At 38.1% G+C, this 16,902-nt stretch overlaps 1 protein-coding gene across 1 annotated transcript; it reads right to left on the bottom strand.

Annotated features, from left to right (window-relative positions):
* Positions 1-15,120: 15,120 nt before the first annotated feature.
* On the bottom strand, positions 15,121-16,083 carry LOC109561249 (olfactory receptor 2T29-like). The gene has a single exon (XM_019963633.2). The coding sequence runs from the start codon at positions 16,081-16,083 to the stop codon at positions 15,121-15,123; it is 963 nt and encodes a 320-aa protein (XP_019819192.2).
* Positions 16,084-16,902: the final 819 nt, after the last annotated feature.

Raw genomic sequence — 16,902 nt, 5'->3', positions numbered from 1 at the left:
TGGGCAATGATATTTTAAATAGAGGGAACAAGAAGTGAAAGACCCTGAGAAAGAAACTCACTTGCCATGTTTGTCACTAGTCAGCAGCAATTTTTCTGAAATAAAAATTTTGGAGAAACATACAAGATTAGGGTAGACATTGACCAAATGGCAGGTTCTTCAGAACTGTGAGAGACTTGCAAAAGCCCAATTATCATCAAAATATGATTAAGGAAATGATTTTAAAGACACATGTACAAACTCACATGACTACATTAGCAGTTTTCTACTGCTAAGCAATTTTAAACTCTTGGCTTAAATTTTACACTTGGTCATGGCTTGTAATCATTTTTACAGTTTTGTATTTCAGTTTGCTAATAGTTGTTAGGAAATTTTCATCTGCATTCAAGAGGTATATTGAGATTTAATTTCTGTTTATATCTTGACTGGATCTGATAGACAGAGTGCCTGATGAATATGGATGGAGGTTTGTGACATTGTACAGGAGACAAGGATCAAGATCATCCCCAAGAAGAAGAAATGCAAAAAAGCAAAATGGCTGTCTGAAGAGGCCTTGCAAATAGCTGTGAAAAGAAGAGAAGTGAAAAGCAAAGGAGAAAAGGAAAGATATACCCATTTGAATGCATAGTTTCAAACAGAGAGAAGAAAGCTTTCCTCAGTGATGAGTGCAAAGAAATAGAGGAAAACAATAGAATAATAGAATAGGAAAGACTAGAGATTTCTTCAAGAAAATTAGAGATACCAAGGGAAGAGTTCATGCAAAGATGGGCTCGATAAAGGACAGAAATGGTATGGACCTAACAGAAGCAGAAGATATTAAGAAGAGGTGGCAAGAATACACAGAAGAACTATATAAAAAAGATGTTCATGACCCAGATAATCACAATGGTGTGATCACTCACCTAGAGCCAGACATCCTGGAATGTGAAGTCAAGTGGGCCTTAGGAAGCATCACTATGAACAACGCTAGTGGAGGTGATGGAATTTCAGCTGAGCTATTTAAAATCCTAAATGATGATGCTGTGAAAGTGCTGCACTCTATGTATCAGCAAATTTGGAAACCTCAGAAGTGGCCACAGGACTGGAAAAGGTCAGTTTTCATTCTAATCCCAAAGAAAGGCAATGCCAGAGAACGCTCAAACTACCACACAGTTGCACTCATCTCACATGCTAGTAAAGTAATGCTCAAAATTCTCCCAGCCAGGCTTCAACAATATGTGAACCATGAACTTCCAGATGTTCAAGCTGGTTTTAGAAAAGGCAGAAGAACCAGAGATCAAATTGCCAACATCCATCGGATCATCAAAAAAGCGAAAGAGTTCCAGAAAAACATCTGTTTCTGCTTTATTGACTATGCCAAAGCATTTGACTGTATGAATCATAACAAACTGAAAATTCTTCAAGAGATGGAATACCAGACCACCTGACCTGCCTCTTGAGAAATCTCTATGCATGTCAGGAAGCAACAGTTAGAACTAGACATGGAAAAACAGACTGGTTCCAAATGGGGAAAGGAGTACTGTCAAGGCTGTATATTGTCACCCTGCTTATTTAACTTCTATGCAGAGTACATCATGAGAAACGCTGGGCTGGAAGAAGCACAAGCTGGAATCAAGGTTGCTGGGAGAACTATCAATAACCTCAGATATGTAGATGACACCACCCTTATGGCAGAAACCAAGAAGAACTCAAGTCTCTTGATGAAAGTGAAAGAAGAGGAGAGTGAAAAAGGTGGCTTAAAACTCAACATTCAGAAAACTAAGGTCATGGCATCTGGTCCCATCACTTCATGGCAAATAGATGGGGAAACAGTGGAAACAGAGACAAACTTTATATGTTCGGGCTCCAAAATTATTGCAGATGTTGACTGCAACCATGAAATTAAAAGACACTTGCTCCTTGATACAAAAGCTATGACCAAACTAGACAGCATATTAAGAAGCAGAGACATTAGCTTGTCAACAAAGGTCCATCTGGTCAGAGCTATGGTTTTTCTAGTAGTCATGTATGGATGTGAGAGTTTGATTGTAAAGAAAGCTGAGCACTGAAGAATTGATGCTTTTGAACTGTGGTGTTGGAGAAGACTCTTGAGAGCTCCTTGGACTGCAAGGAGATCAAACTAGTTACTTCTAAAGGAAATCAACCCTGAAAGAAACGAAAGATGCGGAATCTGAAACTCCATAATGCTTTGGCCACCTGCTAAGAAGAACTGACTCATTGGAAAAGACCCTGAGGCTTGGAAAGACTGAAGGTAGGAGGAGAAAGGGGTGACAGAGGATGAGATGGTTGGATGGCATCACTGACTTGATGGACATGAGTTTGAGCAAGCTCTGGGTGTTGGTGATGGACAGGGAAGCCTGGCATGCTGCAGTCCATGGGGTCACAAAGAGTCTAACACGACTGAACAACTGAACTGAACTGAACTGAACAATTGTGTAAATTCAAGGAATACATATTGATTTGATTCATTAATGTATTATGAGTAATATTGTAACATTGTAGCATTTTTTTTTTTAGCAATTCTCTGTGAAAGTCACTCAGTCATGTCTGACTGCTTGCGAGGATGTGGGCTATACAGTTCATGGAATTCTCTCTGCGAGAATACTGGAGTGAGTACTCTCTGTTGCTGCTGCTGCTTAGTTGCTTCAGTCGTGTCTGACTCTGTGTGACCCCATAGACAGCAGCCTACCAGGTTCTCCGTCCCTGGGATTCTCCAGGCAAGAACACTGGAGTGGGTTGCCATTTCCTTCTTCAATACATGAAAGTGAAAAGTGAAAGTGAAGTGAAAGTGAAGTTGCTCAGTCATGTCCGACTCTTCAAGACCCCATGGACTGCAGCCTACCAGGCTCCTCCGTCCATGGGATTTTCCAGGCAACAGTACTAGAGTGGGGTGCCATTGCCTTCTCCAGGGTACTCTCTACCATGTCACATAATTTTGTATTGTGTCAGCTGTGATAATTAAATCTCTTCTCTTAACAAGTTTTCTTATCACAATACAAATTTTTTTACATATTTACTATTATGTCTATTAAATATTCAGGATTTATTTATCTACAGTTTATTTGTTTGTTCCCTTAACAATACCTCTCTTTCCTCATTCTTCAGCTGCTGAGAATCACTTTTTTACTCTGTTTTCACAAACATTTTTTTTTTTTAGATTGCACATTCAAGTGTTACCACACAGCATTTGCCTTTCCCTGGTTTATTTCATGTTCTCAAAGTCCATACATGTTGTTAAAAATGGCAGGATGTCCTTCTCTCTCATGGTTAACTAATATTTTGTTGAAGTAGTTCACAAATAGTCCATGAACCCCATATTTTTAATCTATCCTTCCACTGATGGTAAATTGATTATTCCCATTATCAGTATATTGTGAATAATGCTATAATACATTTGGGAGTGCAGACATCCTTTTGATATTCTGTTGTCAATTCTTTGGTTTATGTTTCTAGAACAGGAATTGCTGGGTCATAGGGTAATTCAATTTTTAATTGTTTTAGGGAAACTCCATATTTTTTTACATAGTAGCTTTACCAATTAATTACTATAAAAATGCACAATACTTCCCTTTTCTCCATATCCTTGTTAATACGTGTTATTTCTTGACTTCTGGATAATAGCCATTCTAACAGGTGTGAAATGATATCTAATTGTTGTTTTGATAGGCATTTTCTGATGATTAGTGATGTTAAGCATCTTTACATGAGCTTGTTGGATTTTTGTACATCTTCTTTGGAAAAATGTGTATTTAGCGCCTCTGCCCATTATTTAAGCAAAATTGTGTATTACTATTGATTTATATGAATTTATATATATTTTGGATATTTACTCCTTATTCATTGTATTGTTTGCAAAATTTTTGTTCCATTGTCTTGCCTTTTCATTTTGTTGATTATTTATTTGGTTGTGTAGAAGTTTTTTTTAACTTATTTAACTTATATGCATAATACATCATGAGAAATGCTGGGTTGGATGAAGCACAAGTTGGAATGAAGATTGCCAGGAAAAATATCAATAACCTCAGATATGCAGATGACACCACCCTATGGCAGAAAGTGAAGAAGAACTAAAGAGCCTCTTGATGAAAGTGAAAGAGGAGAGTGAAAAAGTTGGCTTAAAAGTCAACATTAAGGAAACTAAGATTATGGCATCTGGTCCCATCCCTTCATGGCAAATAGATGGGGAAACAGTGGAAACAGTGTCAGACTTTATTTTCTTGGGCTCCAAAATCACTGCAGATGGTGACTGCAGCCATGAAATTAAAAGACACTTGCTCCTTGGAAAAAAAACTATGATCAAACTAGACAACGTATTAAAAAGCAGAAACATTACTTGCCAACAAAGATCTGTCTAGTCAAAGCTACGGTTTTTCTAGTAGTCATGTATGGATATGAGAGTTGGATTATAAAGAGAACTGAGCACCAAAGAATTGATACTTTTGAACTGTGGTGTTGGTGAAGACTCTTGAGAGTCCCTTGGACTGCAAGGAGATCCAATCAGTCTATCCTAAAGGAAGTCAGTCCTGGGTGTTTATTGGAAGGACTGATGCTGAAGCTGAAACTCCAATACTTTGGCCACCTGATGCAAAGAACTAACTCATTGGAAAAGACCCTGATGCTGGGGAAGATTGAAGGCAGGAGGAGAAGGGGACAACAGCGGATGAGATGGTTGGATGGCATCAGTGACTCAATAGACATGAGTTTGGGTGGACTCCGGGAGTTGGTGACAGACAGGGAGGCCTGGCATGCTGCAGTACATATGGTCACAAAGAGTCGGACATGACTGAGTGACTGAATTGAACTGAACTAAGAAGTTTTTAAGTTTGATATAGCCCCAGTTTTTGATTTTTACTTTTGTTCATCTGCTCTGTTGTCATAATAAGAAAATAATTGCTAAGACCGATGCTGAGGAATTTTTATCTATGTTTTCTTCCTAGAATGTTACAATATCAGGTCTTAATGTTTTAGTCTTTGATCCATTTTGACAAAATTTTGTGTATTGTGGAAGATGAGTTGCCCATTTCATATTTTTGCATGAGTTCATCCAATTTTTCCAGCATCATTTTTCACAGAGACTATCATTTTCCTAGTGGGTGTTTTTGGCTCCTTTGTAGAATAATAGCTGAACATATATTCAGGGATTTAATTCTGGGCTATCCATTCTGTTCCAATGGGTGAATATTTATTTTAAGAATGTATCATTCAGTTTTAATCATTTTACTTTGTATTAATAGTATATTTTGAAATCAGAAAGTGTGATGGATCCAGGTTTGTGTGGTTTTCTTGGGATTGCTTGGTCTCTTTGGGCTCTTTTGTGGTTCTGTGCAAATGTTAAGATGATTTTTCATATTTAATATCATTGAAGTTTTGATAGTAATTGTGTTGAATCTATAGATGGCTTGACTATAATGGACATTTAAAAATATTCACTCTTCTGGTTCATGAAATGGGATGGCTTTCTATTTGTTTTATATCTTTTTTTGATATCTTTCAGCAATCTCTTGAAGTTTTGTTATTTAGATCATTATTTTCCTTGGTATGGTTTATTCTTACATATATTATTATTTTTGTTGTTACTTTAATTGGAATTATATTTTTTACATGTTTAAATACTATTCCATAGAAATTCAAATGCCTTCTGTGTGTTGATTTTATATCCTGCAATTTTATTGAGTTTATTCCTAGCTACAAATGTTCTAGTTTTCTAATTGTATATTCTTGCCTCCTTTGTCATAGATTAATTGGTCATATAAATGTGTGTCCACTTCTTGACTCTCTGTTCCATTGATCTATGTGTCTGTTTTTGTTCCATCACCATACTATTTTGAATATTATAGGTTTATAGTACAGTCTGAAGTCATGGGTTATGATATCTCAAGCTCTTGTTCCTCTTTCTCAAGATCGTTTTGGCTGTTTGGGGTCTTTTTTCTATACATTCAAATAAATTAATTTATATTAAAAATAAAATACAAAAAAAATTCAAAATTGTTTGTTCAAGTTATGTGAAATTTTTTCATTGTTATATTTATAGGGATTGCATTGAAAATGTAGAGCACCTTGGTCAGAATAATCAGTTTAAAAATATTAAATATTCCAGGAGGAGCCAAGATGGCGGAGGAGTAGGATGGGGAGAACACTTTCTCCCCCACAAATTCATTAAAAGAGCATTTAAACGTCGAGTAAATTCCACAAAACAACTTCTGAATGCCGGCAGAGGACATCAGGCACCCAGAAAAGCAATCCAACTCTTCGAAAGGAGGTAGGAAAAAATATAAAAGACAAAAAAAGAGACAAAAGAGGGAGGGACGGAGTTCCGTCCCGGGAAGGGAGTCTTAAAAAGAGAGAAGTTTCCAAACACCAGGAAACCTCACTGCCGAATCTGTGCCGAGCTTTGGAAGCACAGAGGGCAACATAACTGGAAGAAAAAATAAATAAACAATTAAAACTCGCAGATTGCGAGTCCTACGGTAACTCCCCCAAGCGGAGAAGCAGCGCAGATGCCTGCACGCGCCATTAGCAAGCGGGGGCTGGGCAGGGAGGCGCAGCGCGGGCTGCATCGCTTAGAGTAAGAATCTGGCCTGAATACCCTGAGCACTATCTGAGCGAAATAATTTGGGCTAGCAAACCAGACTGTGGGATATCTACCACGCGAAAAGCCAGCCCCAACCTAAGACACCGCCAGGCCCGCGCACGGAACAAAGAATTGATCAGAGATAGCCGGCTGCAGACCTTCCCCCTCCGGTGACAGGCAGCCAGAGCCGGAAGGGGGCAATCGCAGCCCCAGAGAGACATTATCTATAAAACTGTAAGCAGGCTTATTTGCTAACTAAAACTTTTTGGGGGTCTGGACGGTTAACATCTGCCTGAGAAGGTGCGCCGGTTTTACACCCAGATAACCGAGTGGCAGGGAGGCGATAAGTCGCAGCATTGGCGCTCGCCAAACACCTCATCACTTGAGCTGCTCGGACCTGGGAAGAGCACAAAACTCAGACCCAACTGAGTCTGCGCCTCTGAGGACTACCCAAATGCCTGAACCTGAGCGGCTTGGACCTGGGAGGTACATACAACCCAGGGCCAGCCTTGGATTGTTCCTGGCGGAACAACCTAGAGCCCGAGCAGTGTGGGCAGGGAGGCTACACGCACCGTGAGCAGGGGCAGACCCAGTGTGGCTGAGGCACTGCGAGCGCACGCCAATGTTATTTGTTTGCAGCATCCCTCCCTCCCTCCCCACAGCGCGACTGAACAAAGAGAAGAAATACAGCTCCACCCATCAGAACACCGACACAAGCTTCCCTAACCAGGAAACCTTGACAAGCCACCTGTACAAACCCACACACAGCGAGGAAAAGCCACAATAAAGAGAACTCCACAAACTGCCAGAATACAGAAAGGACACCCCAAACTCAGCAATTTAAACAAGAAGAAGAGACAGAGGAATACCCAGCAGATAAAGGAACAGGATAAATGCCCACCAAACCAAACAAAAGAGGAAGAGATAGGGAATCTACCTGATAAAGAATTCCGAATAATGATAGTGAAATTGATCCAAAATCTTGAAATTAAAATGGAATCACAGATAAATAGCTTGGAGACAAGGATTGAGAAGATGCAAGAAAGGTTTAACAAGGACCTAGAAGAAATAAAAAAGAGTCAATATATAATGAATAATGCAATAAATGAAATTAAAAACACTCTGGAGGCAACAAATAGTAGAATAACAGAGGCAGAAGATAGGATTAGTGAATTAGAAGATAGAATGGTAGAAATAAACGAATCAGAGAGAATAAAAGAAAAACGAATTAAAAGAAATGAGGACAATCTCAGAGACCTCCAGGACAATATTAAACGCTACAACATTCGAATCATAGGGGTTCCAGAAGAAGAAGACAAAAAGAAAGACCATGAGAAAATACTTGAGGAGATAATAGTTGAAAACTTCCCTAAACTGGGGAAGGAAATAATCACCCAAGTCCAAGAAACCCAGAGAATCCCAAACAGGATAAACCCAAGGCGAAACACCCCAAGACACATATTAATCAAATTAACAAAGATCAAGCACAAAGAACAAATATTAAAAGCAGCAAGGGAAAAACAACAAATAACACACAAGGGAATTCCCATAAGGATAACAGCTGATCTTTCAATAGAAACTCTTCAAGCCGGGAGGGAATGGCAAGACATACTTAAAATGATGAAAGAAAATAACCTACAGCCCAGATTATTGTACCCAGCAAGGATTTCATTCAAGTATGAAGGAGAAATCAAAAGCTTCTCAGACAAGCAAAAGCTGAGAGAATTCTGCACCACCAAACCAGCTCTCCAACAAATACTAAAGGATATTCTCTAGACAGGAAACACAAAAATGGTGTATAAATTCGAACCCCAAACAATAAAGTAAATGGCAACAGGATCATACTTATCAGTAATTACCTTAAACGTAAATGGGTTGAATGCCCCAACCAAAAGACAAAGACTGGCTGAATGGATACAAAAACAAGACCCCTACATATGTTGTCTACAGGAGACCCACCTCAAAACAGGGGACACATACAGACTGAAAGTGAAGGGCTGGAAAAAGATTTTCCATGCAAATAGGGACCAAAAGAAAGCAGGAGTAGCAATACTCATATCAGATAAAATAGACTTTAAAACAAAGGCTGTGAAAAGAGTCAAAGAAGGACACTACATAATGATCAAAGGATCAATTCAAGAAGAAGATATAACAATTATAAATATATATGCACCCAACATGGGAGCACCGCAGTATGTAAGACAAATGCTAACAAGTATGAAAGGAGAAATTAACAATAACACAATAATAGTGGGAGACTTTAATACCCCACTCACACCTATGGATAGATCAACTAAACAGAAAATTAACAAGGAAACACAAACTTTAAACGATACAATAGACCAGTTAGACCTAATTGATATCTATAGGACATTTCATCCCAAAACAATGAATTTCACCTTTTTCTCAAGCGCACATGGAACCTTCTCCAGGATAGATCACATCCTGGGCCATAAAGCTAGCCTTGGTAAATTCAAAAAAATAGAAATCATTCCAAGCATCTTTTCTGACCACAACGCAGTAAGATTAGATCTCAATTACAGGAGAAAAACTATTAAAAATTCCAACATATGGAGGATGAACAACACCCTGCTGAATAACCAACAAATCACAGAAGAAATCAAAAAAGAAATCAAAATTTGCATAGAAACGAATGAAAATGAAAACACAACAACCCAAAACCTGTGGGACACAGTAAAAGCAGTCCTAAGGGGAAAGTTCATAGCAATACAGGCACACCTCAAGAAACAAGAAAAAAGTCAAATAAATAACCTAACTCTACGCCTAAAGCAACTAGAAAAGGAAGAAATGAAGAACCCCAGGGTTAGTAGAAGGAAAGAAATCTTAAAAATTAGAGCAGAAACAAATGCAAAAGAAACAAAAGAGACCATAGCAAAAATCAACAAAGCCAAAAGCTGGTTCTTTGAAAGGATAAATAAAATTGATAAACCATTAGCCAGACTCATCAAGAAACAAAGGGAGAAAAATCAAATCAATAAAATTAGAAACGAAAATGGAGAGATCACAACAGACAACACAGAAATACAAAGGATCATAAGAGACTATTATCAACAATTATATGCCAATAAAATGGACAACGAGGAAGAAATGGACACATTCTTAGAAAAGTACAACTTTCCAAAACTCGACCAGGAAGAAATAGAAAACCTTAACAGACCCATCACAAGCACGGAAATTGAAACTGTAATCAAAAATCTTCCAGCAAACAAAAGCCCAGGTCCAGACGGCTTCACAGCTGAATTCTACCAAAAATTTAGAGAAGAGCTAACACCTATCCTGCTCAAACTCTTCCAGAAAATTGCAGAGGAAGGTAAACTTCCAAACTCATTCTATGAGGCCACCATCACCCTAATACCAAAACCTGACAAAGATGCCACAAAAAAAGAAAACTACAGGCCAATATCACTGATGAACATAGATGCAAAAATCCTAAACAAAATTCTAGCAATCAGAATCCAACAACATATTAAAAAGATCATACACCATGACCAAGTGGGCTTTATCCCAGGGATGCAAGGATTCTTCAATATCCGCAAATCAATCAATGTAATAGACCACATTAACAAATTGAAAAACAAAAACCATATGATTATCTCAATAGATGCAGAGAAAGCCTTTGACAAAATTCAACACCCATTTATGATAAAAACTCTCCAGAAAGCAGGAATAGAAGGAACATACCTCAACATAATAAAAGCTATATATGACAAACCCACAGCAAACATTATCCTCAATGGTGAAAAATTGAAAGCATTTCCTCTAAAGTCAGGAACAAGACAAGGGTGCCCACTTTCACCATTACTATTCAACATAGTTTTGGAAGTTTTGGCCACAGCAATCAGAGCAGAAAAAGAAATAAAAGGAATCCAAATTGGAAAAGAAGAAGTAAAACTCTCACTATTTGCAGATGACATGATCCTCTACATAGAAAACCCTAAAGACTCCACCAGAAAATTGCTAGAATTAATCAATGATTATAGTAAAGTCGCAGGATATAAAATCAACACACAGAAATCCCTTGCATTCCTATACACTAATAATGAGAAAACAGAAAGAGAAATTAAGGAAACAATTCCATTCACCATTGCAACGAAAAGAATAAAATACTTAGGAATATATCTACCTAAAGAAACTAAAGACCTATATATAGAAAACTATAAAACACTGGTGAAAGAAATCAAAGAGGACACTAATAGATGGAGAAATATACCATGTTCATGGATTGGAAGAATCAATATAGTGAAAATGAGTATACTACCCAAAGCAATTTATAGATTCAATGCAATCCCTATCAAGCTACCAACAGTATTCTTCACAGAGCTAGAACAAATACTTTCACAATTTGTATGGAAATACAAAAAACCTCGAATAGCCAAAGCAATCTTGAGAAAGAAAAATGGAACTGGAGGAATCAACCTACCTGACTTCAGGCTCTACTACAAAGCCACAGTTATCAAGACAGTATGGTACTGGCACAAAGACAGAAATATAGATCAATGGAACAAAATAGAAAGCCCAGAGATAAATCCACGCACATATGGACACCTTATCTTTGACAAAGGAGGCAAGAATATACAATGGATTAAAGACAATCTCTTTAACAAGTGGTGCTGGGAAATCTGGTCAACCACTTGTAAAAGAATGAAACTAGAACACTTTCTAACACCATATACAAAAATAAACTCAAAATGGATTAAAGATCTCAACGTAAGACCAGAAACTATAAAACTCCTAGAGGAGAACATAGGCAAAACACTCTCTGACATACATCACAGCAGGATCCTATATGACCCACCTCCCAGAATATTGGAAATAAAAGCAAAAATAAACAAATGGGACCTAATTAACCTTAAAAGCTTCTGCACATCAAAGGAAACTATCAGCAAGGTGAAAAGACAGCCTTCAGAATGGGAGAAAATAATAGCAAATGAAGCAACCGACAAACAACTAATCTCAAAAATATACAGGCAACTCCTCCAGCTCAACTCCAGAAAAATAAATGACCCAATCAAAAAATGGGCCAAAGATCTAAATAGACATTTCTCCAAAGAATACATACAGATGGCTAACAAACACATGAAAAGATGCTCAACATCACTCATTATCAGAGAAATGCAAATCAAAACCACTATGAGATACCATTTCACACCAGTCGGAATGGCTGCGATCCAAAAGTCTACAAATAATAAATGCTGGAGAGGGTGTGGAGAAAAGGGAACCCTCTTACACTGTTGGTGGGAATGCAAACTAGTACAGCCACTATGGAGAACAGTGTGGAGATTCCTTAAAAAACTGGAAATAGAACTGCCTTATGATCCAGCAATCCCACTGCTGGGCATACACACTGAGGAAACCAGAAGGGAAAGAGACACGTGTACCCCAATGTTCATCGCAGCACTGTTTATAATAGCCAGGACATGGAAGCAACCTAGATGTCCATCAGCAGATGAATGGATAAGAAAGCCGTGGTACATATACACAATGGAGTATTCCTCAGCCATTAAAAAGAATACATTTGAATCAGTTCTAATGAGGTGGATGAAACTGGAGCCTATTATACAGAGTGAAGTAAGCCAGAAGGACAAACACCAATACAGTATACTAACGCATATATATGGAATTTAGAAAGATGGTAACGATAACCCTGTATACGAGACAGCAAAAGAGACACTGATGTATAGAACAGGCTTATGGACTCTGTGGGAGAGGGAGAGGCTGGGAAGATGTGGGAGAATGGCATTGAAACATGTGAAATGTCATGTATGAAACGAGATGCCAGTCCAGGTTCAATGCACGATGCTGGATGCTTGGGACTGGTGCACTGGGACGACCCAGAGGGATGGTATGGGGAGGGAGGAGGGAGGAGGGTTCAGGATGGATTTTCTTTTTAAATTAATAGTAGAAAATAAAAATTAAAAAAAAAAAAAAAAAGAAAATGAACCCTGGAAACAACAAGATATGTGGATGGAGGTTTTCCATAAAATATTTTACACATTGATGCATTTAATAAGACACCTAATCCATTAAATCTAAAAAAAAAAAAAAATTAAATATTCCAATTCAAAAGAAGGCTATATCTTTCCATCTGTTTTCTTTGTCTTCAATTTCTTTCATCATTGTCTTATAGTTTTCCAAATACACGGTTTTCTTTTACCTCCTGGGTTAATGGATTCCTAAGTATTTTTTCATTTAATTTTATTTTTTTACTTTTGATGTGACTCTACATGGGACAGTTTCCTTAAGTTCTATTTCTTATAGTTCATTATTAGCATGTAGAAAAGCAACAGAATTCTGCATATTCATTTCCTGCAAATTTACTGAATTCATGGAGCATCTTTAGTAGTTTTTCACTGGTGTGTTTAGGGTCTTCCATGTCTAATATTCTGTCACTTGCCAACAGTGACAGTTTTGGCCTAGATTCGAGTTCATATGAGATTTTGTGTGGCTCTTTTAATAATGAAGTCTCTATTTTTCCCAGGCTTCCCTGGGAGTAAAGAATCTGCCTGCAGTGCAGGAGACCTGGGTTTGTTTCCTTGGTTGGGAAGATCTCCTGGAGAAGGAAATGGCAACCCGCTCCAGTATTCTTGCCTGGAAAATCCCATGGACAGATGAGGCTGGCAGGCTACAGTCCATGAGGTCACAAAGAGTCAGACATGACTGAGCGACTAACACACACACTCTATTTTGCCCAGTCCTTCAAGTCTCTAGAAAGCAAGTCCTACTGGCCTTTACACCAAATGCTCTGGAAGCTTATCTTCCCAGTGCAGGACTCCCAAGCTTTGAAGTCTACCATGGGTTCATAAGTCTCCTATGGGACAATGTTTGCAGTATAATTATTGTCTAGTTTAGGTATCACCCTCCTAGGGTTCTGAGACTTGATTATATTGTAAGCCCTCCTCTTCTATCCATCTCATTGGTATACCTTTTTATGTTTTTTGTTGTAGAAGATTTTTTTGAAAGGTTCTGGTCTTTTTAACTAGTTGTGTTCTGTTCTGTTTTCACTGAACAGATTTCACTGAACAGATTTAAGGTACAGATTCAGCAAAACCCTGGTTATGTATTTTTCCCAATCCCTCCTAGTTGTAGAGTATGGTCCATTCCACTTAGATTGACACCATTAGGCTCACCATTTTCACTCACCCAGACTCCCTACTTCTAGTCTTGTACTTCTTCAAATGATTACCAACAATTTAGCATTTCTAAAATGCAAGTCAGATCATTTTTATTGTTTTTGAAGACCTAGATACAAAAGGGCAAGAAAATAGAAGATAAAGTGAATAAGGAATAGAGAAATTACTGGAATAATTACTTCACTTGATTTGCCACTGACATTACCTTTAGTCATGATTTTCTTTTCCCACGACATCAGGTCCCTGAGCAAGTCCCCCTACCCCAGAATCCTTTACTAATCTGAGGGTAGCGTCTAGAGCTCCCAGGTTTTCTCTCAGCACCACTTTGTTTGGCTGAACTTGCTTGTCAGAAGTGGAACATCAAAAGCATCAAAATAATATGTATATATATTTTATTATAAGTGTTTGTACAAACTACACTTACAGTTCAAATTTGTAGGGATAGTAGGCATGTTCAATTAGGATTCTAAACTAACTTAGCTCTTTTTTTTAATTATAAGATAAAAAATATTGTTTGAGTCAATGAAGGACTAAATGTTTCTTCTCCTTTCTTATATAATGTTACATACTTCAAATCTTTGCTCTGATACCATCTCTTGTGAAAAATGTTCCCTGCTTGAGAGAACATTGGGGTTAATATAATTCTGTCCATTTAGACTTAATGTTCTCCCCACAGTACCTTGTGGGGTATTGAATTTTCAATATACCACAAGAAGCTAAGGATTTCAGACAGGAAACACTCACTAGGTAGCTTCAGAATTGGATCATGAGGAACGAACTAGTCCACAATAAAGACAGGCAGAAGATATGTAGTAATCATGATTAGCTATGATAGAATGAACATGATTTCTAAGATTGGTCACACAGCCAACCAAGCAGAAACTATGGACTAAAAAAGGAAGAAATGTCTGATAATTTTGCCTTTATTTTTAAGTAATTTCAAATATATACTGGTACCAAGGATAATCATAGTACAATGAACACATATAAAGCTTACCTACATTTATCTGTTAACATTCTTTTGCCTCATCACATTTTTCTGTCCATCCCTTTCCCATTAGTTGCATAAATTATGATATTTTACTCTAAATAACTTAGTTATGTATTTCCTAAGTATATGAATACTATCCCTCAGCATCACTGTACACTTATCAACTTCATAAAATTGAAACATGGATTTAGTATAATTGTAAAAATAATTTTACAAGAAGTATAAAATTAAAGATAAATTTTACAAGAAGTATAAAAATGAGCTTTCCAGTACAAGGAAACAGTTCCTTCAAAGGGATGAATATAGGATGACACATCATGGTAGGACAATCCAAAGAATAGCTTAAGCAGAAGACTATATATTTCTGATAAATAAACTGAAGAATAAACCATTAGCATAAAAATATCTTATTTCATAGTTCTCTGAAAGGCAGATTCCACATTCAACAAGTTCTTTAGAGCCCCTGTGACATCCTTATTCCTAAGACTATAGATTAAAGGGTTTAGAACAGGAGTGAGTATGGTGTAAAAGATAGATACAGCCATGTCCTTCTCAGAGGTGTGGTAGGAGCTGGGGAACATATAGCTGTAGGTTGAAGTTCCATAGAAGAGGATGACCACAGTCATGTGGGAAGAACAAGTCATAAAAGCTTTTTTCCTGCCCTCTGCTGAATTCATCCTGTGGATGGTGAGGAGGATGAATGAATAAGAACTTGAAATGATGGTCACAGGGATGAGGAGCATGAGAACACAGCACAGGTACATGAGTGTCTCATACAGGGAAGTGTCCGAGCAGGAAAGCTTCATTACAGCAGGGACCTCACAGAAGAAATGATGGATCTCCCGGGATCTGCAGAAGGGGAAGGTCATGGTGATGGGTGTGAGCATAAAGCCATCCACTGATCCCAGAAACCAGCTGCCAGACACCAGGAGGAGCCACACCTTATGGCTCATGAGGGTAGAATAGTGGAGTGGATGACAGATGGCCACATAGCGATCATAGGCCATGGCAGCCAGAAGGAAATATTCTGAACCTCCTACTGTTAGATAGAGAAACATCTGCATTCCACATTCAGGGGCTGAGATCTTATTCTTACCCATGACCTGGTCCATGAGCATCTTGGGAACAATTACAGAAATGTATATCATGTCCATGAGAGACAACTGGCTGATGAAAAAGTACATGGGAGTGTGGAGGTGGGCATCAGAATATATCAGAAGGATCAGCATGATATTCCCAGACAGGGCCATCAGGAAAATCACAAAAATGACTACACAAAGAAGAATTGGGTACTTGGATTGACTGAAGAGCCCCATGAGGATGAAATCCAACTGTTCAGTGTAGTTGGCCACCCAGATGGAGTTGTCCATGAGATTTCACCTAGACCACCAAGGAGAGCTTTGTGATTAACAGATTATTCATGGGATATGACCACCTGAAATGAATATTTAGTGAGATTGTGGGGTGTGCGTGAGTTTGTGTGTGTGCATGCTCAGAAACTCAGTTGTTCTAATTATGAAGAAATGTCTCAGGGCTGTAGATTTCGGGATTAATAATTGCTTGCAACTTAGTTGAAATCTGAGATTCCACAACTTTTGCTTAAGGAGTTGGTTACTCATAGTAAAACTACAGTGTTTTGTTACAGAAGTCAGAATTGAATCAGTCTGTTTTAAGGAACCAACAAATCTTATACGGTCTTTGAATGTATTCCACATGAGAAATAATTAGAAAATAGCTGAGTAATACTCCATTGTGTATATGTACCATAGCTTTCTTATCCATTCATCTGCTGATGGACATCTAGGTTGCTTCCATGTCCTGGCTATTATAAACAGTGCTGCGATGAAGGTAACAATAACCCTGCATATGAGACAGCAAAAGAGACACTGATGTATAGAACAGTCTTATGGACTCTGTGGGAGAGGGAGAGGGTGGGAAGATTTGGGAGAATGGCATTGAAACATGTATAATATCATGTATGAAACGAGTTGCCAGTCCAGGTTCGATGCACGATACTGGATGCTTGGGGCTAGTGCACTGGAATGACCCAGAGGGATGGGATGGGGAGGGAGGAGGGTGGAGGGTTCAGGATGGGGAACATATGTGTACCTGTGGCGGATTCATTTTGATATTTGGTAAAACTAATACAATTTTGTGAAGTTTAAAAATAAAATAGAAAAAAAAAAAAG

The sequence above is a fragment of the Bos indicus genome, chromosome 7 (genome assembly GCF_029378745.1).
Source record: "Bos indicus isolate NIAB-ARS_2022 breed Sahiwal x Tharparkar chromosome 7, NIAB-ARS_B.indTharparkar_mat_pri_1.0, whole genome shotgun sequence".
In the NCBI taxonomy this organism is placed as follows: domain Eukaryota; kingdom Metazoa; phylum Chordata; class Mammalia; order Artiodactyla; family Bovidae; genus Bos; species Bos indicus.
This window is presented reverse-complemented; position numbering and strand designations above follow the sequence as displayed.